At 39.4% G+C, this 23,131-nt stretch overlaps 2 protein-coding genes across 8 annotated transcripts in view; both read left to right on the forward strand.

Moving 5' to 3' along the window:
* Positions 1 to 2,685, forward strand: part of fam234a (family with sequence similarity 234 member A) — a 32,667-nt gene extending 29,982 nt beyond the window's left edge. For all 3 annotated transcript variants that reach the window (XM_073060816.1, XM_073060815.1, XM_073060817.1), the window contains exon 13: positions 1,504 to 2,685. The gene's annotated coding sequence lies outside the window, so the exon portion shown is untranslated. The remainder of the gene's footprint in view (positions 1 to 1,503) is intronic.
* Positions 2,686 to 4,715: 2,030 nt separating this feature from the next.
* Positions 4,716 to 21,542, forward strand: LOC140735597 (cytochrome c oxidase subunit 6B1-like). Of its 5 annotated transcripts, none has more exons than XM_073060827.1 (4): positions 4,716 to 4,873; positions 6,976 to 7,086; positions 21,069 to 21,169; positions 21,404 to 21,542. In XM_073060827.1, the coding sequence occupies exons 2-4, from the start codon at positions 6,981 to 6,983 to the stop codon at positions 21,455 to 21,457; spliced, it is 261 nt and encodes an 86-aa protein (XP_072916928.1). In that variant the 5' UTR covers positions 4,716 to 4,873; positions 6,976 to 6,980; the 3' UTR covers positions 21,458 to 21,542. The 5 variants fall into 5 exon arrangements, with proteins under 5 accessions (XP_072916928.1, XP_072916924.1, XP_072916927.1 ...); XM_073060823.1 differs by having other exon boundaries at positions 4,722 to 4,912; XM_073060826.1 differs by lacking the exon at positions 4,716 to 4,873 and adding an exon at positions 4,932 to 5,231.
* The last annotated feature ends 1,589 nt before the right edge of the window (positions 21,543 to 23,131 follow it).

Below are 23,131 nucleotides of genomic sequence, written 5' to 3' on the forward strand. Positions count from 1 at the left end.
GAGGGGATCTGATTGAAACATATAAGATTATTAAGGGATTGGACAAGATAGAGGCAGGAAATATGTTCCAGATGCTGGGAGAGTCCAGTACCAGAGGGCATGGTTTGAGAATAAGGGGTAGGTCATTTAGGACAGAGTTAAGGAAAAACTTCTTCTCCCAGAGAGTTGTGGGTGTCTGGAATGCACTGCCTCAGAAGGTAGTGGAGGCCAATTCTCTGGATGCTTTCAAGAAGGAGCTAGATAGGTATCTTATGGATAGGGGAATCAAGGGATATGGGGACAAGGCAGGAACCGGGTATTGATAGTAGTTGATCAGCCATGATCTCAAAATGGCGGTGCAGGCTCGAAGGACCGAATGGTCTACTTCTGCACCTATTGTCTATTGACTTCATGCACTACTTGAATTTTCAGTTTGGACACTGGTTCAACTTGTAAATGTTGTGGCAATAATATGGGTTCCACTACTGTCCTTTGGTTTACATTTAAAACCATGCACATTTACTAATGTAGTTCACATAAGGATCACTTTCCACGTCCTTGGGGAGGAAAGGAATGAATAGAAAGTGAGGATAGAAAGGGACTGTAGAAAGTGAAGTGTAAAGGTTGAAGAATAGAAAATAAGGGTTAGAATGTATGGGACCGGTTATGTTTGAAGTTAGATGTGTGTTGAAGAATTGCACTTTCAAAATGGTCATGCTGCTTATTTCTTGCCAACTATCACTGCTTTTTGAACACAAACATGCAGCTATTCAAAAACAGTGTAGTGCGTAATGGTCGTAGAGTTTGCGCAACTGATGCTAGTTAGAAAACTGCTCAGCAACAGTGTCCTGTCCCCACTAAGCAACATATAGAGTCCCAAATAAATGCTGACTATTTCTTGGTTAGTGTTTGTTCTTTAAGAGTTGTTCCAAATAAGCAGCTGCTCTGATTAACTGATGGACCAATTAACTGGAATGCACCATATTTGTATGATGCTGGAGGAATGTAAGATAAAGATGGACTTACAACAATATGTTTTGCTTACTGCTTCCAGGTATTGTTGCACTCCAATTTTAGACTAAAATAATTTAGGGAGATGTAATTATATAAAATGTGATAATCCTTTTATGTGCACAAGTCAAATATAGATAAGTAGGTGGTAATTGACCCTAATATTTCAAACCACAAAATATGATCATCCCAGATTTGGAAAAAAGATGACAGAAAATGCATTTTGATGGATTTGCTAGGATTTATTTTTATTATAAATTGTTTTGACATTCTGAAAAGTATTTTTCACAAATTGCATAATTTTTAAATACTTAATGTGTTAAGAGTACTCAAAAATGACATTCACAGAAGCTGATTTTAAGAATAGGGTTTCTATTAGGCAATCAATGATGAATACTGTGAACCTTGGTCTGTATTATAATTTGTATATGGTGTATTGTTTAAAATTATGCTAAGTACAATATAAAGAAGCATTTTAGTTGCATTTAATTACAAACTTATTGCTCCTCCTAGATCTTTATTAATGAAGAAACCTGGCTGAGCAAAGAAGCTTAAGTGCACCTTTGAAAAGAGTTATGGAGAAAATAAGTTTCCTCTTTAAAACAGGTCAACTCATTTATTAAAGAAAGAAAAGAAACATTGGGAAATCAAGAAGCTCTGATTAGTGATTATATTGTGTCAATGTGCCATCTTTACCAATACAATATTTCTGCAGCTGTGGCTGAACATATGCCGAATGGCCTTAAGTGATTGATTGCCAGTATTGAGCAGGTTATTTTAATATGTGGGAAAAGATCTACAATACTATTTATTATTCCTTAATAAGTAAAATTATTCACTATACAAATTACAACAGAAAACTAATGGCTGAAGTTGCAAAAACAATGCACAGTAATTTTTCTGCCTTGGTTGGCTGTCATACTTTAGTCTGAGTCATAAGGTTATAGTTTAAGACTCATTTCAGGGCCTGAACCATAGGATTCAGGCTAGCACAGTAGATTAACTCCAGTGACTAATGTGTTTTTTGGATGAAATGTTGAATTGGCTTTCTTGAATTAAAATATCCAGTGACATTTCTAGAAAGCAGAGCCATTCACCCTGATGTACTTGCCAATATTTATTCTTCAAGGAATAAAATAGATAATTTGGATATTTTTAAGTTATTTTGTCATTGTTTCTGGAAGTTTGCTATATAAATTTGCTGCCTTATTTCCTATATTACAATAGTGACTGGATCTCAAAAATAATTCATGGGTTATAAGCACTGTACAATTTCCTGAAGTCATGAAAAAGGCTACTTTTTGTTTCTTCTTTCTTGAGTAACCAGTATGTTGGTGTAGACAATAAATAAAATTTCAGTTTAATGATCACAGCAAAATGAATTGTTGCTATCAGCATGAACTTTATGCTTGATGTTTTAAATTGATAAACTCAATATTCTAATTAAGGTTTAAATGCCTCCAAAGAGTATGAGTTAATGATCATATACATTTACAAAATAGTTAATATATTGTATCTGTATGACTAATTTATTGATGTGTATTCTCACTGCTTATTTTGTATTACATATTTGCAATCTTAACTTTTTTTTAGCAAACACGAGGAAATCTGCAGATGCTGGAAATTCAAGCAACACACAATATGCTGGTGGAACACAGCAGGCCAGGCCGCTCTATAGGGAGAAGCACTGTCAACGTTTTGGGCCGAGACCCTTCAATAGGACTCCTGATGAAGGGTCTCGGCCCGAAACGTCGACAGCGCTTCTCCCTATAGATGCGGCCTGGCCTGCTGCGTTCCACCAGCATTTTGTGTGTGTTGCTTAACTTTTTATTTGTGTTGGACAATGACACAAGTTGATTACACAGATATCAACATTTTGGGCATTCACTGATTAAAAATCATTAAATTAAACATGCTGAAAACAGATTGCCAATTTAATCCAACCTACCTTTGTAAGCAAAGAAAAATAAATATAGATGAAACAGAAGTTCACATTACTAAAGTATTAATATTTCAAAACTGTATTTCTTCATTGGTGACCTTGTATGTGCAGAGTACCAGTTACCTTGAGAATATGATATCATTACTTTGTGTTGTGTGGTTTTCTTTGTATGTACTCCAATACGCTACACTGATTAATTAGCATTCATTTTACCACATGTACATTAAGTTTAATGTATTCTGAAATTAACTGCTTATGGTTTGAGTACCTTATAACATTTAGATATAATGGCAGATTGCACTTATTTTCATGTTTTACAATGGTGTTCTTGTATCAAAGATGGGAAATACTGTAAGAGATATGTGATTCATAATAAATTCCTGTTTATCCAGCTGAATAATTTGCTCTTTTATGACTTGGTTATTTTTTCAATGTGTTGTAACCTTGTGTTCATGAATCATAGCAATGCAATGAAATCTGTTTCAAAACACACATTACAGGCAATGAGCAAGTCTGTCTCCAACACAGTTGGAAGTTTTGCTTACCAGCTCATGAGAGGAGGTTGAGGCCAGAGGAAGGGCAGCAATGATTAAATGATAGGGCAAGCTGAAGGGGCTATTTGGTCTAATTCTGCCTGTAACTAACCAGTAGGTCAAGGAGGCAACAGTCCATTTGAAATATTGCTAGTAGCATCTCATTGAATGTGCCAGAAATTGGTCCGTTGAATATGGAAGTTGGAGGGGTAGGTAGTGCTACCCTATCTTTGCTTTGGGTAGGAGATGGAGAGAGAGTAAAGTGTGGGAAAGGGAATACAATCTGGTGAAACAAGACATGAGACTGCAGATGCTAGAATCTGGAGCAACAATATGTTGGAGGTATTTATTGGGTCAATCAGCATGGGGGTGGGGGGGAGATTATCTGTTTCAGTTGAAATCTTACATACGGGTGCTGATGAAGTCCTGTCAACTGTAGTGTAAGGAAGGGTACAGCTAAAGAGAAACAACTGTGGAAAGTCTCATGGCCAGAACAGTAAATGAGTGAAATTGATGGGAATCCTTCCAGATGAGGTAGGAGGAGGTTGAGATAACTGGGAAGCCTGTGAACTTTAATGGTATTCTCACTGTTCTATTGAGACAAGGAAATTGTAAATTGTCCTGAGATTAGACTAGATTAAATAGGTTGATTGCTGGGTGATTCCACTCTCTGGGCCGAAAGAGTCTGTTCTGTGCTGTATCTCTAAATAGATTTGTTTAAATGGGCCCTGAGGACGTGGGAGCATATTTGGGAATTGGTAGCAAAGATGTTGACAGGCTTGAATCCTTAACTTGAAATGGTGCTCATGGTTTTGGTTTCGGTGGGAGGAAGGTTCATTTTCAAAACAACACACAAAATGCTGGAGGAACTCAGCAGGTCAGGCAGCATCTATAGAAATGAACTTAATCTGGTGTATCATCCCTTCCTTCTCAGTCCTGGAGAAGGGTCTGGGCTCGAAACGTCGACTTTCTGTTCATTTCCATAGACGCTGCCCGACCCGCTGAGTCCCTCCAGCATTTTGTGTGTGTGGCTTTGGATTTCCAGCATCTGCGGACCTTCCCGCGTTCACTTCCAGCCGGCTTGGCTAACGCCGGCCACAGAATTGCAGCGTGGGTCGGAGAGTTCGAGGCCCACCCCCCCCACCCACCCACCCACCCACCGACCGCTGCCCACGTGCGGGGCTCCCTGAACCCAGCCAGGGTTTGTTTCGTTACCGTCGCCCCCGGCCCCTCGAGTGAGCCAGGCCGCCGCTCTCGTGGGAAGGTGACAGGGAGCAAGTCCGGCACGTGGCGCTCGCCGCCATCTCGCGACCCGCAGCCCGCAGGCGTCGCGCCCTTTCCGGTCTGTACTTGGACTTGATCGTCGAGGGCGGTGTACTGACGCAGAGCCAGCTGAGGCCAGGGAAAGGTACCGATCTCCGGAGTTGTGTTAAATTGAGAGCGGCAGGTGCGTGAGTTAGTGATTACCTGGTCTGTACTCCCACTCTAACCTTCCTGTACTCAACCGTCCACTCACCACCCCCTTCCATTGCCACCTGTCTCCCCTCATCCCCGTCAACCTTCATCCTCTCCCCTTCCCTGCACCCTCCATCCTCAACCCAACCCCCGCCCACTTCCCTACCCTCTCACCCATTGCCCTACCCCGCCTGCTCCGCCATGCAGTATTGTCGACGGCGCACGGAGCCACCGCTGGTTGTCGGGCAGCAGCGGTGAGGAAGGAAGTGAAGGCGAGTCGCTGCAGTTCTGAGCCGGCCGTGAGTCCGACGGTTCGCGATGTTTCTCCCGGGGAAGGGCTGGGTGGGAGTGGGTCGCTCTGAGTGCCACAGGTAGGGGTGGGCTGGGTCCCGGGGAGACACTCGGGTCACCTATCGAGGATAGGGGATGGTGCCGTGTGTTTGGCCATCGATTGCGGTTGTACTTAACAATGACCTTGAGAAATTGGGGCCCTCGACCTAACAGCGTGGGGATGCCCCACACTTGGATAGCCCCAAGGACCATCGTCCAGAATTACCCATCCCATTCTGGAATTTTAATTTGCGTAATTTTAGTTTGCCTTGCTTGTCCTAGAAACGCGCAACAGTGCTAGGATGAATCGGCAGTTTTGCTGATAAGAGTTAAAGAAGACGGGTTCAAACTTGATGGAACCTTTAAACATAAAATTTTATTTTGCGATTCAACCTTATTGCAAGTGTTTCTAAAACATAAATTCACTTGGTGCTTTGGCTTTTTTAAAGAGCGCTGAACGGAATGACATTCTTTACACAACTGTCATGCTCCGAACTACTATAAGGGATTTTGATCGGACATTTGATTTCATGGTTTATACGGTAAATTATTAAGAAATAATCATGATTCCTTTTCCTTGTGGAGAAATAACCTTATGTGGACATATGAATCAGATGGTGGCGCCAGAGATTCCAGTCATTGGGTGTTAAAACTGATACGCGAATAGCGAACTGTAAACAGGAACTGTGCACAAAGAATGGTTCATAGGAAATTGATGACTTATTTAAACAATAAGAGCAAGAAGGCTAGAGTTTTATGTCCAAGCTTTCGTGGCCTCGAAATTCAATTAAGCGGAACTGCGTTGAGCCATCATGTAGTAAAATTCAACCCCAAAGGACTGCCGGATTATATTTATTTAAAATGGGGAAGAACATTACTAAATCGCTGATGCAAAACTCTCACAGAGTAAACCCTCGTAAAAGTGCTGATATCACTGCAGATCCCTGTGTACGCACCAGAGCTTTCAATGTACTTTGAGGTGCAATTAGCTCTGTAGTCAGATGGGCTTTTGCGCAAGTACAGTACTAGAAAAATAACATACATAGAACTTGGAGTCTGTTTCTTTCAAATCTCTAAAATGGAAAGTAATCTTTCTTTGATAATACTGTGTGCATTGATTCACGTTTGAATTGTCAAACGTTGGTTAAATTTATACAACCCATATTTTTTTATTTTTCAACATGTTTTGAATTCAAGTGAAGGTATTTAAATCCTGGGTAATGGTATTTTGAAATAATTACTTATTAAGCTGGAGTTTGATTTATTTTGCTTTCATATACTTAAGATACATTAATTGTTCAAACGGTTGTGATCTGCTGGTTGGGGGGAATCTTGTTTTTGTCATTTCATTAATGTCAGTTGTAAATTGTCATGATGGCTTTACTCAAAAAATATTCAAAAGGAAGAACGATCTCCAGCATCATCTGGACCTGTGACTGCTTGTCTTGTGTTACACATATGTTGGTGGCAGTTACTCTGGCTGTGATCTAGGCTTCCTGTTTAGATTCTCTCAAAGGGAAATGAGAGGTGAAGAGGAATGAGGCTTAGCAGCTGGCCACTAAATTTGACATGCAGAAAGACACCTGTAGCAACTTCCTTCAGTGAAACTGCAGAGCCTTTTTGACATCCTGTTATCCAAATGGCATTTTGTGTTTATTCTTCTTCAGATAAAAAACTTAGAAAATATGCTCTGTAAAAAGTTTTTTTTTCCAAATCTTTTTTCAGGCACCATGGGAGACACTATTGAGGACAAGCTGAAGAACTATAAGACTGCTCCTTTTGATGCCAGGTTTCCTAATCAAAACCAAACCAGGAACTGCTTCCAAAATTATGTTGGTAAGAAAATGTTCTGTTGAGACTTGAGCTTAGAAATTGACTGGGCTCAGGAAAGTATGCTTAATGAATAATGTGTATATGGAGTGGGGCAATAGGATTTTATTTGAGGCTGTTTACTGTGAAACTCTGTTATACTTAAGGCCCATGCATCATGTGCCATTAACATGATAAACGCCATTCCTGTTTTGAAGATAAGTCACAGGAATGTGTTAGTTGGGACACATAAGAGAAGCCTACCATGAGTTGGTGGTGAGGCTTTAATTCCAGTGTATACTGGTTGATTAAGTTAGCTACTCTTGAGGTTATGATCACAGAGGATTTAGAGATTTTAATGGAAAGCGTATTGTGTCTGAAAATTGCTTGATGGGCAAGTATCTTCGTACATGCAGCAGGTGTCCATGACTGGAAACCCTCTTTAACTGGAACTGAATTAGGCCTTATCACGGTACCAGTCATATGTTGGACCTCATTCTACATGGATAGGTCTATAGAATAGCAAATTGTCATACAAAGACCCAGAAGAGAAAATGATAGATTATGTATTGTGTGACAGGCGTCTAATTGTTTTACTTGAGCACTTCTCCCAAGAAATTTAATTGCATTTCACATATACCCATTGCATCTTCTTATAAACGTCTGTGTCTGATTCCTTAATGTTGCTACAGCCGAAGGTGGTCGTGGAAATAAGCTGCCACTACCTAGTAAATGCTGTCGATGGCATGCATCTCAAATAGCCTCCAACGACCAAGTCCAGGTCCTTGCCTTCATGTGTGGCTTAGCTACTAACCCTAGCAAAACTATTTCTACTGAAAGGAGAAGGAGCAAAGATGAGTTACTGGCACTTTAAAACCGGTTGCTTTGGTCAGATGGGGCTTGTCAGCTTGGTTGACATTTCATCTGGGAGAAGGAAAATTCTGATCTCAAACCTCCGCTACCTTGGGGCTCTATTCGCTCACGGCCAAGGCTTTGGGAGTAAACCCTGAGGAAAAGTCCCGAGTTGGAGTCCTTAAGGCAGTCCTATGTTGAATTCAACACTGGCAACTCCTGTGATGCTGCTGATGCCAAACTGTATTGGTCTCTGTTGTTCATTTGGGTTCATCAGGTGCACGAAGAGGTGAAGCTTGCTACATGGGCAACAGCTTGCTCTCCATATGGTACTGCCCTGGTTTGTGAATCACGTAGACAGCTGCGATGCAACATCCATGATCAACCCCAACTCAAGGGCCTCTTGTGTTATAAAATTTCTTGGTTTCCATGTATGATGTGGGAGCTGAAGAGGAAGTCACTGTTACCTGTTTTAATTTGACCTTCAAAAACAGTATTTTTGCACATTTACTTGCTCCGAATTAGCAAATTCAATTTGTCCTCAAATGCTCTGGTTTTGCTGCATAAATAGGCACTCTAAAATGTCAGAGTGAATTAATGTAAATTAAGACCATAAGATATAGGAGCAGAATTAGGTCCTTTGGTCCATTGAGTCTGTTCTGCTATTCCATTATGGCTGATTCATTATTCCTCTCAGCCCCAATCTCCTGGCTTCTCCTTATATTGCCTTGTCCAATCAAGAATATCAACCTCTGCCTTAAGTACTCTTAAAGACTTGGCCTCCACAGCAACGAATTCCACAGATTCACCACTCTCTGGCTAAAAATATTCTTCCTCATCGCCATTCTAAAAGGATAAGATCTTTTAAAAGGATCTGTTCTGAGGCTGTGTCCTCTGGTCTTAGACTCTGCCACCATAAGAAACATCATCTCCACATTGACTCTACCAGGACCTCTCACCATTCACTATGCTGCTGAATTGGGACAGGAAACTGTTGCTGAACAACTTCTAATTAGCATCAGTTGTGTGCACGTATTGTGGCCATTAGACACCACACCATGCTTAGAGCAAACAGTTTTTAAATAGTGTCAGTTGCATCTGTTTGGGTTCAAAAATCAGTTATTTTTGTCACTGATAGCTGGCTTGAAATAAACAGTAAGACAATTCAGAATTGTTTTGCTCACTGATTTCAAGCATTCAGGCTTGGAGATGTCATAAACTGCTGGGAGTGAAAATGAAACAACTTCAGTATTTCAGCAAATTAGGAACTAATGAAGAATTTGAAGGTATCTACAATCATCTTGGCCGGCTGGTGGCATAGTGGCATCAGCGCTGGACTTCAGGACGAGAGGTCCCGAGTTCGAATCCGGACGGCTCCCTTGCACGCTCGCCATCCGGTCCTGGGTTGAGTGTCAAGCTAACAACTTGACCTCGTTTTTAAAAAAAAACAACCTGGAGAGGGATGAAACCGCCAGGTTTTAGATGCTCAAGACACGCCATACAATGAGCATACCAAAATGAAGATTTGGACAGTTTCTAACTAGCCTCAGTCACGTGATCATGCTTGGAGTGATCAGATTTAAATAGCACCTGTTGCGTTTGCTTGTTATTTATTTAGGTCAACTGATATAACCATGTAACAATTACAGCACAGAAACAGGCCATCTCGGCCCTTCTAGTCCATGCCGAACGCTTACTCTTAGCTAGTCCCACCAATCTGCACTCAGCCCATAAACCTCTATTCCTTTCCTGTCCATATACCTATCCAATTTTACTTTAAATGACAATATCAAACCTGTCTCTACCACTTCTACTGGAAGCTCATTCCACACAGCTACCACTTTCTGAGTAAAGAAGTTCCCCCTCATGTTACCCCTAAACTTTTGCCCCCTAACTCTCAACTCATGTCCTCTTGTTTGAATCTCCCCTACTCTCAATGGAAAAAGCCTATCCACGTTAACTCTATCTATCCCCCTCATAATTTTAAATACCTCTATCAAGTCCCCCCTCAACCTTCTATGCTCCAAAGAATAAAGACCTAACTTGTTCCACCTTTCCCTGTAACTTAGATGCTGAAACCCAGTAACATTCTAGTAAATCTTCTCTGTACTCTCTTTTTTTTGATGCAGAATTAGGTCCTTTGGCCCATTGAGTCTGTTCTGCTATTTCATTATGGCTGATTCATTATTCCTCTCAGCCCCAATCTCCTGGCTTCTCCTTATATTGCCTTGTCCAATCAAGAATCTATCAACCTCTGCCTTAAGTACTCTTAAAGACTTGGCCTCCACAGCAACAAATTCAACAGATTCACCACTCTCTGGCTAAAAATATTCTTCCTCATCTCCATTCTAAAAGGATAAGATCTTTTAAAAGGATCTGTTCTGAGGATGTGTCCTCTGGTCTTAGACTCTGCCACCATAAGAAACATTATCTCCACATTGACTCTACCAGGACCTCTCACCATTCACTATGCTGCTGAATTGGGACACTATGTACTTGTAACTCGGTTAAGCGGTATTGTCTTTTTTTAAAAAACTATTTCTATGTATCTTGAATAATTGTGGCAGCAGCTTAATTGGGCCAAAATGTACTGGTCCCGATGTGTCCCACTTAACTGGAATCCATAGTGTGGCCAAGTTTTGGCTTTGAATTTTCAGCAGCAGTTGATATCAATGTAATCTATTCACTAGGTTAGGCATTAGAAGATTTTTCACGAGGTGGACACCTCACTTGCAGACGGTCAGAGAGAGGGTGACCAACAGACAAACAAGGAGTCCCATACCTACACTTAGCTCAGAATAAATGCAAAATCCATGCCAGTATAGGTAGTTTAGGTGTACAGTAAATGAAGAAGAACAGGAAAGCAAAAGTGATTCTATAATTAAGGGAGTGGCTGCAAATACAATTCTAGGACGATTTCTCCCTCTTGTAATAGGGTTAGGGATCTTACAGTGGCTACAAAACATTCTGTGAAGTTGAGAGTTTGTAAGGATAGAGGGTTGCCATTGGACAGGGAACGGGGTGGAGCTCATGATCCATTGAGTTAAGTGGAAGGAAGAAATTGGGTCCTGCAGTTAAATTTTAGGGAGCTCACAAAGATTAATATGCACATCAAAATAAGATGTGTGGTACTTCTGGTAAGATGGCGATTGCTTAGCTGCTCCGAACTTTTGTTCCGTTATTGTCGCTATCTTTGCACTAAATGTCTCCATTTTTTAAACCTTAGTTAGGAACTTTTTTGGTTTCTTTTACTTGCCTGTGAACACATCTACCTTACAATGTCTAGCAAGAGTTCTAAATCCGGGAGAAAGGAAGCTCCGGCTCTCTCGGCTGAGACCCGCGCTGCGCTCGAACAGCTCCGAGACGAAATTTTAAAGGAATTTAGAACCGTTTTCAAACAGCTGGAAGCCAAACTGGATCAGATCAACGATAAAGTGGACAAGCATGCTGAACACTTATCTCGCATCGATTCGACTTCTGAAGATTTAGAAAGTTGTGTTCGATACTTGGAGACTCTCTGTTCCAGCCTAGAGGAAAAATCTAACAAACTCCTTTCCAAAATGGTGGATCTCGAAAATCGCAGCAGACGTTGTAACCTCCGAATTCTTGGGTTGCCAGAGGCCACCGAACAGGGATCAACCATGAAGTTTTTCGCCGAGTTTCTCTGAGATATTTGGGAAAGATTTGCTTCTGAACCTGCCTGAGCTCGAAAGGGCACACAGGGTCTACGTTCCCCCCGGAATTCTGGGCTCCCGCCCGCAACCGGTAATTTTGTGCTTTCATCAATACCAGGTAAAACACCGTCTGATTATGGAGGCACGTCGCAGAGGTACTTTTTCTTTCCAAAATACAATCATTCGCTTTTTGGAAGATTTTGCACCCCAGACCTTAAAGATGCGCGCAGAGTTTAAAGGCGTAATGAAAGTGCTTTATGATCGTAGTTTTAAACCCTCTCTTCGCAATCCTGCCGATTTACGAATCAAGCTTAATACTGGAAAATATGAGTGGCTTTTGTCAGTGAAGGAGGCTGAGGCATTTGTTGCAAGTCTTCCGGCTATCCAGTGATCTTTGGAACCCGATCGGACCTCCTAAAATGGTGGATAAGTACTTCTCGTAGTAAAATTACTTTTTCTGGACTCAGACTTTACTTGAATCACTCAGACATTATTCATTGAAACTCTAAGGGCTGTTGACAATCTCTCCCTGGATTTGGTGTGTCTTTTTTAAATAGACATTCTGTGCTTAATGTTTCCCTATGGACGTTTAAATAGTACTTGTGTAATCTATTTTATTCTTGTATAACTTTATCTATAGAGTTCTACAACTGACTCTAACTTGTTTTGGAGGTTTGAAGTCTTTATTGAAGGCCTCCCTGTTTGTTGATTCACAGTTTAATTGCTGATTTATTTTTTATTTTTTTGAATTTATAATTTTCCCCTTCCTCCCTTTTTTCCCCCCTTTCTCTTACTTTATTCTTCCATAATTTTTCACGGGTAGGTTAGCTTTGGTTTTTTTCCGATTTTCTCTGTATTAAGTTTTATATTTCTGCAGAAGATGTTCCAATTTGTAGTTATGTTTTCTAGTGCATAAACTAGTCACTATTTGCTATAGTATTTATACGGAACTGCTGTTAATGACACAGATCTGGAAGTTATATTTGGGTTAATTTTTTTGGTAGAGCTAGCTGCTTTTTTTGGTAGCCGTCTAGTTTTGGGTTGTGTGGGTGGGGTTTTCCAGTTCCAACATCACTCACTGTATTTATTGTTTTTCTTTATTGCTCAGGACATGTTTATGTTTTGATTTTATGAATCTATGTTTACATTTCTGCTCCCAGACTGCTACTGTATAGCTTGACTTTTTATATGCCTGCTGTCTTTTATGCATTAGTAATTGATAATGGCTAGTGCACTTAAATTCGTGAGCTGGAATGTAAAGGGATTGAATCACCCTGTTAAAAGGAGGAAGGTATTCTCACATATTAAACAACTCAAAGCTGACATTGCTTTCCTTCAAGAAACTCATATTCGTTGTTATGATAACTCCTGGCTTCTGTCAAAGTGGGCGGGTCAGCATTTTCACTCATCCTTTGCCGCTGAAGCTAGGGGAGTCTCCATTCTTATTAACTCAAATATTCCTTTTGAACTCCATAATAAAATATCTGATACAAATGGCCGTTTTATTATTGTTTCTGGTAAACTATATAACACTAAAGTTGCACTAGCAAACCTGTATGCCCCCAACTTTGATGATGTTAACTTTTTTGAACATTTTTTTTCCTCACTACCAGACTTAAACTCATACTCTCTTATACTGGGTGGTGACTTCAACTGTTGGTTAGATCCTAATCTGGATCGATCGTCCTCTGTTACCAGATCACCTACTAAATCTGCCTTGGCTATCCAATCGTTTCTCTCTAATTTTGGTATCTCTGATATATGGCGTTTCCTTCATCCTACTGAGAGGGATTATTGTTTTTCACATGTTCACCATACCTTCACTAGAATTGACTATTTCTTACTCGACAACCAACTTATTCCATTTGCCTACTCTTGTGACTATCAGAGTATACTGATATCTGACCATGCCCCAATTACTCTCTCTCTCTGAACTTTCCTGGTCTCCCTCAGAGGAATAAACACTGGCGGTTTGATTCAACTTTATTATCGGATGATGATTTTCTAAAATTTATTAAGGATCAGATAACCTTTTAATTTAACACTAATACATCACCTGAAATGTCATCCCAGATTGTCTGGGATGCCATGAAAGCATATCTGAGGGGTCAAATAATCTCTTACACAGCAAATCTCAACAGAAGATCCTGTGCAGATCGATTAGACCTCATTAACCAGATTAAAGAATTGGATCAACTATATGCTCAAACTAAGAACCCTGAACTATACAAGAAGCGTGTTGAACTCCAAACTAAATTTAATCTTCTGTCTACTCAACCTGTCGAACGCCAACTTCTCGAAAGCAAGAGTCGCTTTTATGGGGATAAGTCTGGTAAATTTCTAGCCAATCAGCTGAGGCGTTCCAAATCCAAACAACATATTACAAAGATCCGGAAGGAGAACGGAGACTTTACATCGGACCATTTAGAAATTAATGACGCATTTAAAAATTTTTATTCTCGGCTTTATTCCTCTGAATCTTTGAATGACAATATCTCTGTTGATCAATTTTTAAAGAATCTGAATATTCCCTCACTTTCATCTGATTTTAAAGCCAAACTTAATGCGCCTATATCATCAGAAGAAATATCTTTTGCAATCTCTGCACTGTCCTCAGGGAAATCTCCTGGACCTGATGGGTTCCCTGTGGAATTTTATAAATCATTCTCTTCACTTCTCTCTCCTCAGTTACTTTCAGTATTATCTGACTCGTTTAATTACAGCAAATTGCCACCCTCTTTCAATGAGGCATCTATTATTCTTCTATTAAAAAAGGGCAAAGACCCAACAGAGTGTTCCTCGTATAGGCCGATTTCTTTGCTCAATGTTGATGTAAAGATCTTAGCTAAAGTTTTGGCTCATAGATTAGAAACCGTCACTCCCTCCATTATTTCTGTTGACCAATCAGGTTTTATCAAAAACCGTCTCCCTTTTTTTAACATTCGGCGTTTATTTAATATCTTATACTCACCTCCAACTGGGATTCCTGAATGTGTTATTTCCCTCGATGCGGAGAAAGCATTTGATCGTATAGAGTGGAACTACCTTTTTGCAGTCTTAGAAAAATTTGACCTTGGTCAAAGTTTCATCTCTTGGATCAAATTGCTGTACCTGTGTCCTACTGCTTCTGTTTTAACTAATTTTCAGAAATCCCAGGTATTTAATCTCAAACGTGGCACCCGTCAGGGATGCCCCTTAAGTCCCTTTCTCTTTGATCTGGCTATAGAACCTTTGGCGATAGCATTTCAAAATTGTCCTGAATTGACCGGGATTTGGAGAGGGGGTGTTGAGCACAAAGTTTCTCTTTATGCTGATGACTTATTACTCTTTCTCTCAAATCCGTCTACATCCTTACCTCTAATGTTTTCACTTCTTGACCAGTTTAGCCAGATCTCTGGCTATAAACTTAATTTACATAAGAGTGAACTTTTCCCAATTAATAAAGAAGCACAAGAACTAACATTTCGTGATCTCCCTTTTAAAGTAGTCCATAATCAATTTACTTATCTTGGAATTACAGTCACAAGGAAGTTTAAAGATCTCTTTCGTGAAAACTTTGCCAATCTTTCATATACTATAAAACAGAGTCTGGTACAATGGTCACCTCTATCTATGTCTTTGGTAGGTTGTATTAATGTTGTTAAAATGTATGTTCTCCCCAAATTTTTATACTTATTTCAATCTATCCCAATTTTTATTCCTAAATCTCTTTTTGATTCCTTAGACTCTATTATTTTGTCATATCTGTGGAAGAATAAGCACTCTAGAATTAATAAAATCCATCTCCAAAAATCTAAAAAAGAGGGTGGCATGGCTTTACCTAACTTTCGTTTATATTATTGGGCAGCTAATGTACGTTGTGCTACCTTTTGGTCTTTCTTCCATGGCCAACCCGAGTGCCCTAATTGGGTGGCAATGGAGTTGAGCTTCACTAAAGAATTATCTATCTCTGCACTTCTTGGCTCTGCATTCCCTAGTAGTCTGTCCAGATTAATAGCTAATCCTCTTGTTAGACACATTTTGCGTATATGGGCTCAGTTTAGGAAATGCTATGGTTTCCATGGTTTTTCCGTTTCCAGCCCTGTCATACATAATCACCTTTTCTTACCTACTACGTATGATTCAGCATTCCATGTTTGGTATAGGAAGGGCATTAGACATTTTGAAGATCTTTTCATTGATAATCGCTTCGCTTCCTTTCAGCAGCTCTCTGTAAAGTTCAATCTGCCCAATGCTCATTTTTTTAGATATCTCCAAATTAGACACTTTATTGCTCCTTTAATTCCTAACTTTCCTGAAATGCCAGCGAAAAATGCTATGGACTTACTTCTTTCCATTAATCCACTAGGTAAAGGTTTAATAGCAATAATTTGAGATAAATTAGCAGCCTTACGACGGGCCCCTGTGGATAAAATTAAAATGGCCTGGGAGCAGGATTTAAATACCTCCTTATCTGGTGAGAGCTGGGACTCGATTCTCAAATCGGTTAACTCAACCTCTGTCTGTGCGCGCCATTGCCTTTTACAGTTTAAGATTGTTCATAGAGCCCATATGTCTAAATCTAAACTATCTCGATTCTACCCTAACATTAGTCCGCTCTGTGATAAATGCAAGAGGGGCGTGGCCTCTCTCATTCATATGTACTGGTTCTGTCCTAGCTTGGAGAAATTTTGGAAAGATGTCTTCACTACGTTATCGTATATTCTGAATCAGCACCTAGAACCAAACCCCTTAATTGCTTTGTTCGGTTTCTGGGGCGAGACAGAATTACGTCTGAGTCCGACCAAATGCCGAATATTATCCTTTGCCTCTCTCCTGGCTAGACGCTTGATCCTCCTTAGGTGGAGAGATGTTGCTCCGCCCACCCATGCTCAATGGCTTAACGACATTATGGCCTGCTTGGACCTCAAAAAAATTCATTATTCAGTTCTTAATTCGGATCTAAAGTTCCATAAGGTCTGGGGACCTTTTATCGAGTACTTTCATAACCTTCCTCTTGACTAGGGTTTACTTTTTTTTTTCTTTTCGGTCCCTTGCTTTCAGCTCCCTTTTTTTTCTGGTAGTAGGCATTATTATCCTCTGTTGCTAAGTGTATTCACAGTCTGGGAGTTTGATTGTCCTGATTTATATTCTCTATATTGTGTTGTGGTTGGTCTGGAGTTTTTTTTTTTGTTTTGTGGGACTTGGGGAGGATACTAAGTTTACTTGTCTTTAATTTAGGTGCTTTTTTGTTAAATTCTCTTCCTTTGTAGCATATTGTCATTGTATGCTTAATTTTGCACTGTATCAATGTTCCTTATTGTGATTTGGGTTTTTTTAATTTGTAAAATGTATAGAAAAAACTAATAAAAAAAAAAGATGTGTGAAACTAGGCAAATAGAACCAAGAAATATCCGTGGCAGAAGATTTTGGCAATAGAGTTCATAATGTAGTTATGGTAAGAACAAAATTGACTACATTTGATGTCACTTCTTGGAAAAGATCTACTTTATTAAGTTACAAAATAACAACAGAATGGTCAGGAAATAACTACTTGAAGATAAAATGATTTCGTAGCTGTTTAACAATACAGAAATAGGAGGATAATATATATATTACCCAACTAGAGAGATGCTGCAGGAGGGGCTCTCATGGGGAATGGAACTGGTTCTAAGGGAGCTAGGAGCTGTAGAAGTTGGATGGATCAATCTCTCAATGGTATCATCTTGGGAAATTTGCTACTTATGTTAGGTGTCTAAATTAGTTGGAAATATGGATGGACATATTAGTAATGTCAAACCATCTAAAGAATTTTATGTATTCATCAAAGTAATGTAACAAATAATTGAGTGTTCAAAACAGTTTGGAATTCATCATAATTTTTCAGTCTTAAATATTTAATTTTGTTCACTATTTTGCTTAATTTGAAATATTGGGAGAACAGCTTGACTTCTGTTTCATTTTGTAGGGAGATAGTTATGATAGTATTCCTATTTTAGAGCTGAATACACTAATCAGCATCCTCTCTAACATAGGCATGTTTGGAAATTTAATTAAGTTTGGGAAGAAGCTAGACAACAAAAGTGTATTGTTTAATGTATAATGCAGTATCATGCAAGGGAAACAAATTGAGAATACATGGAAGAAAGTAGTATGTACAGAAACATTGCTTTAAAAAGTCAAGAAAAACATTTTCTGCTTGGTTTTCAAATTAGTGAGAGTAGGGAGATTGGAGCATTAGTTAATTAAATATTGACCATCAGGGATTATTAATTGAAATGAGGAAGTAGTAAATAAACATGAGAAAAAAGCAGATGCTGGAGATCCAAGCCGCACACAAAAGATGCTGGAGGAACTCAGCAGTTCAGGCAACATTAATGGAAAATAGTAAACAAGCAATGTTTCAGTGAAGACCCTTCAGGACTCATGACCAGGATCAGTCCTGATAAAGGGTCTCGGCCCAAAATGTCAGCTGCTTACTCCTTTTCATTATCATCATCAAGAGTGATCACTTGTAGTCGAGTATAATTCTTATGGTGGTTGATCTGGTCACTTGTGGGTCTTGAGATGACTGAAGAGGCTGATCCGTGATCCACAAGTCCTATTCAGTGTTGGCAGGTGTAGGTCACTGAAGTGGTGAAAGGTATAGCTGGTTGGGCATCTCCCAGTCTGTCCTTACATTGAAGCTGCTTAGTCTTAGCGGCACGGTGGAGGTATTCTTTGAGTTGTGCAGTCCTCTCATAGACAGCCCTTCTCCAGCTTTCCCTATCCTGTGCTAATTTCTCCCATCCATTCAGGTTGATGTGGCACTTCCTCAGGTGGGTCTTGATACTGTCCTTGAACTGCTTTTCTGCCCTCCAGGAGTGCACTTTGCATCCTTGAGTTTCTCAAACAGGAGTTGTTTAGGGAGGTGGGAGTCAGTCATATGGATGATGTGGCTAACCCATCTCAATTGGTGTTGAGTTACAATTGTAGCTATGGAGTTAACGTTAGCTTCCTCCAGAAATCTGGATTTAATACACCTGTTCTACTAGCTAACTCAAAATCTTTTGGAGGCATCTTGGATGCTAGTTTCTAGGGATTTTAAGTGTATGTTGTCCATGACTCTGCTCCATATAGCAGGAGTGGAGGACTGTAGCTTTATAGACAAGAAGGTTAGTGTTGGTCTTGATAAAAAATCTTCAGAAACTCTTTCTCAGCCTGGCAAAAGCTCCACTTGCAGAGCCTATTCTGCGATTTATCTCAAGATCAATCTTGGCTCTTGAAGAAAGTACGCTGCCAAGGTATGGGAAGTGATCAGTGTCCTGCAGAAGGATGCTGTGAATTTGGTGATTGGAGGGTGAGGAGCTTGATCTGGAGCAGGTTGGTACAGGACTTCGATTTTCTTGCTGTTTAAAACAAGCCCCAGGAGCTTGTATTCTCTGGCAAAACCGTCCATTATGCATAGATACTGCCTGATCTGTTGAGTTCGTCCAGCATTTTGTGTCACAAGTTAGTAAATAAATTTGCCTCATGCTATCTACCCTCCTCCAAGTAAAATGGCAAAGGGAGTGAGAAGAGGAGTTATGTAGGCAGATTTCTGAGTACAGTAATAATGGGAAGGAATAAAAGGAATTTTTAGCCATGCCAATTAACTGGAATAAAATTGGTGGTAATAACACCAACTTCTTACATTTAGAACTTAGTGTGGAGTGTTCAGTTAAAGGAGAAGCTGTTGTGGAAACTTTAATGAGTGAAACCAGGGGGAAAATATCCAATAAGAGACCATTATGGCAGAAAGTTTGGTCATTTAGTTAGATTGTTATTGGGAAGAAATAAGTAGGTAAAGTTCAGTCTGGTGAAGGCTGTCTAATATAATTTACCAAAGTATTCTGGAAACAGTTACTTGAATTTTTTTTTAGTTTTACCGTAGCAACAAGCATTTGAGGCAGAGATAGCAGGTTTTTAGGGCAAGTAGGAGTCAGATCAAGAGTGGCATTCAAATCCAAAGGCCTCTGGAAATCAAAGTATTTGGAGTGCAAAAGAAACTTGAGAAATACCAATGAGTAGGTACTGCATCAATTTTAAATTACAGAAGATGCATGGGTAAGATTTCAAGAGTATTGTATTTTTATGAGTAGATAAATCGAGTCCATATAAAATCTTGTTAAGAGAGGGAATAGAGGCCCTGAGCTTCAATTTCCAATCATTTCTGGTATGGTGTGAGGGATTGGATAACTACAATTGCAGAACTGCTTTTATTCAAAAGAAAGGGGTTGACTTCTTAACTATAAGTCAGCCTTGTAGGACATGGAGGACAAATTATTGAAAACAAATCTTGACAATAGCATAATTGTACCATTAATATTAATCTACATAGGAAACATAGATTCTTGAAGAACTGTCAGCTTGGATTTGTTAAGGAAATTTGCTTTTGAAGATGAATCATCTAAGACTGGGCAATTTGTAATAGCCTTCGTAGAACTTAGCAAAGGCTTTTGACAAGGTGTCATAAGATAGACAGTCTTTAAAAACAGAAATACAGAAAACCTACAGCACAATACAGGCCCTTCGGCCCACAATGCTGTGCTTAACATGTACTTACATTAGAAATTACCCAGGGTTATCCATTGCCTTCTGTTTTTCTAAGCTCCATGTCCTTATCCAGGAGTCTCTCAAATGACTCTATTGTATCTGCCTCCACCACAGTCACTGGCAGCCTATTCCATGCACACACCACACTTTTTAAAAAAAAAATAACTTAAACCTGACATCCCCTCTGTACCTACTTCCAAGCACCTTAAAACTGTGCCCTTTTGTGTTGGCCATTTCAACCCTGGGGAAAAACCATCTGATTATCCACACGATCAATACCTCTCATTATCTTGTACACCTCTATCAGGTCACCTCTCATCCTCTGTCACTCAAAGGAGAAAATGCCAAGTTCACTCAACCTATTCTCTTAAGGCATGCTCCCAATCCAGGCAACATCCTTGTAAATCTCTGCACCGTTTCAATAGTTTTCACATTCTTACTGTAGTGAGGTGACCAGAACTGAGCACAGTACTCCAAGTGGGGTCTCATCAGGGTCCTATATAGCTGTAACATTACCTCTTGGCTCTTGAACTCAATCCCACGGTTAATGAAGGCCAATACACCATATGCCCACCTGCGCATCAGCTTTGAGTGTCCTAGGGACTCGGACCCCAAGATCCCTCTGATCCTCCACACTGCCAAGAGTCTTACCATTAATACTATATTCTGCCATCATATTTGACCTACCAAAATGAACCACCTCACATTAACTATGTTGAATTCCATCTGCCACTTCTCAGCCCAGATTTGCATTCTATCAATGTCCCGCTGTAACCTCTGACAGCCCTCCACACTATCCACAACACCTCCAACCTTTGTGTCATCAACATGTTTATAATATTGAGGAAAGTCAATTTCAAAATTGAGTCTGGGCAGGACAGAATATGATTGGATAATTATGGCCAAGCTGTATTTGCAATTGTTTTACAGATTTCCATCGTTGTACCAAAGCATTGACTGCAAAAGGTGTTGATACTTCTCCCTGTGAATGGTATCACAGGGTGTTCAAGTCAATCTGCCCCATTTCATGGGTAAGTGATGCAATAATCTGCATTTATAAAATTAAAAATCATACTGGCTATTTCATTTGTAAACCAGTTAAAACCAGTTTTTAAATTTTTAAATTAATACTTTAAATTGATCACATTTAGCATTTCATTTTATATTTATTGAAGAAAATAGGCTGATCAATTTAAAATCAGAAATTTTACTGAATCCATTAAATTATTTACTGTGAAGTAACTATTGTTATTTTGTACTTTTAGATAAAGAAATGGGATGATCAGTTGGAACAAGGCACATTTCCTGGAAAAATCTAAGCAATTATTGCAACCATATTAAAACTATTACTGTGGTTTTAAAACTTGCCTCTTATACCAAAATAAATTCTGCAAGTTGAACTTATATACTTTTGTTTTCTCTGCTTATTCTTGTGTTTATAATTTCATTGTTGTGGAATTAGAGCAGTAGATCATTTGAAAAAAATGTTATCTACCATAATTTTCCTCAGGAAAAGGCCAAATATTCATTACGCATTTTCAAGTGTTTGTAAGGAAATATTGTATCATCTTGGCAATGAACTTCAACATCATAAATGAGAGCACAAAATTATAGACCAAGTACTAGATACTAGATTGTGGAACGAGCTTCCAGTAAAAGTGGTAGAGGCAGGTTCGATTTTGTCATTTAAAAAAAAAAAATTGGATAGTTATATGGACAGGAAAGGAATGGAAGGTTATGGGCTGAGTGCAGGTAGGTGGGACTAGGTGAGAGTAAGCATTCGGCACGGACTAGAAGGGCCAAGATGGCCTGTTTCTGTGCAGTAATTGTTATATGGTTAGATTAACTACAAACAGTTTTCAACAAATGATTGAAAGAATTGGACGTATTTTGCCTTTTACAATATAACATCATGTTGTTGTTCTCTGCTGGTTAAATTCTAATGACATGATTATTTGTAAGAGTCATAAGTTACATCATCAGAAATGATAGTTTAGCTGCACTCTTTAGGTTTTACCAACTCTGGGTGCAGAGGACACAAATACAAGATCTAGAACAAATTTTTAAAACATAAACCATGCTGATATCCTGTGCTTTTCTGAGCATTATACTGTTAGAAATGCCACCTCTTGTGGGAGATGTAAATTAAGGCCAGTTCTTTCTCCAGAGCTGAAAATGAATCATCATATTGTATAAATGCAAAATAAAAGCTGCCCAATAAATTTTCAGCAGGTCAAGATAATGAAGCCAATTCAGGAGGAAACAGTAAACATGCCAACTGTTTGAAAATAAGATCTACATGTGCTTTTGTATTTTCCTCTGAATGATGGGTGTGAAATGTTAGATTGACATCTGCCGGAAGTAAATTCCTTGTATGTGCATAGGTACTTGGCGATTAAAGTCTGATTCTGATTTTAACAAGTTTTAACAAGGACATTTGAGTTTCCTTTATTTTGACTGGCCCTTTGGATACTTGAATTATTTCGGCATCCCATAGTCTCCATGTTACCCTATTATTGCATACTGGATGACAAGCTCTTTTGTACTACTAACATGGCTTGAAACTCCGATAAACCAAACAAGCATATGCCATGTTGTATCAGACCTTCTGCACTGAGTAGATTTTCCAGTCTACTTAAGAGTTACGGACTATGTTAAAGGACTTGCAATGGTTTCAGATGAGTTGATAAATAATTTCTCTTAGACATGCATACGTTAATAGGCACCTTCCTGTCAAAGATTTCATAAATGACGGAACTTGGCGGCTGCTGGAAGACAGGAAAGAGAATTGTGGGGGAGCTCATGGGAGCAACCATATCCACTTGGATTTTCATTCAACAGTATGAGACTAGGACCTCAGAGGAAGAATTTGAGCTGCCAGTGCTTTAAAGTACATTCTTCCTGCAATGTGCTACCATACTTCAATCTCAAAATGTTGATTGTAGTTTATCTGGTGCCTTACAGGTGCTATCATCAGAATCAGAATCCTTTAT

The sequence above is a fragment of the Hemitrygon akajei genome, chromosome 11 (assembly GCF_048418815.1).
Source record: "Hemitrygon akajei chromosome 11, sHemAka1.3, whole genome shotgun sequence".
In the NCBI taxonomy this organism is placed as follows: Eukaryota; Metazoa; Chordata; class Chondrichthyes; order Myliobatiformes; family Dasyatidae; genus Hemitrygon; species Hemitrygon akajei.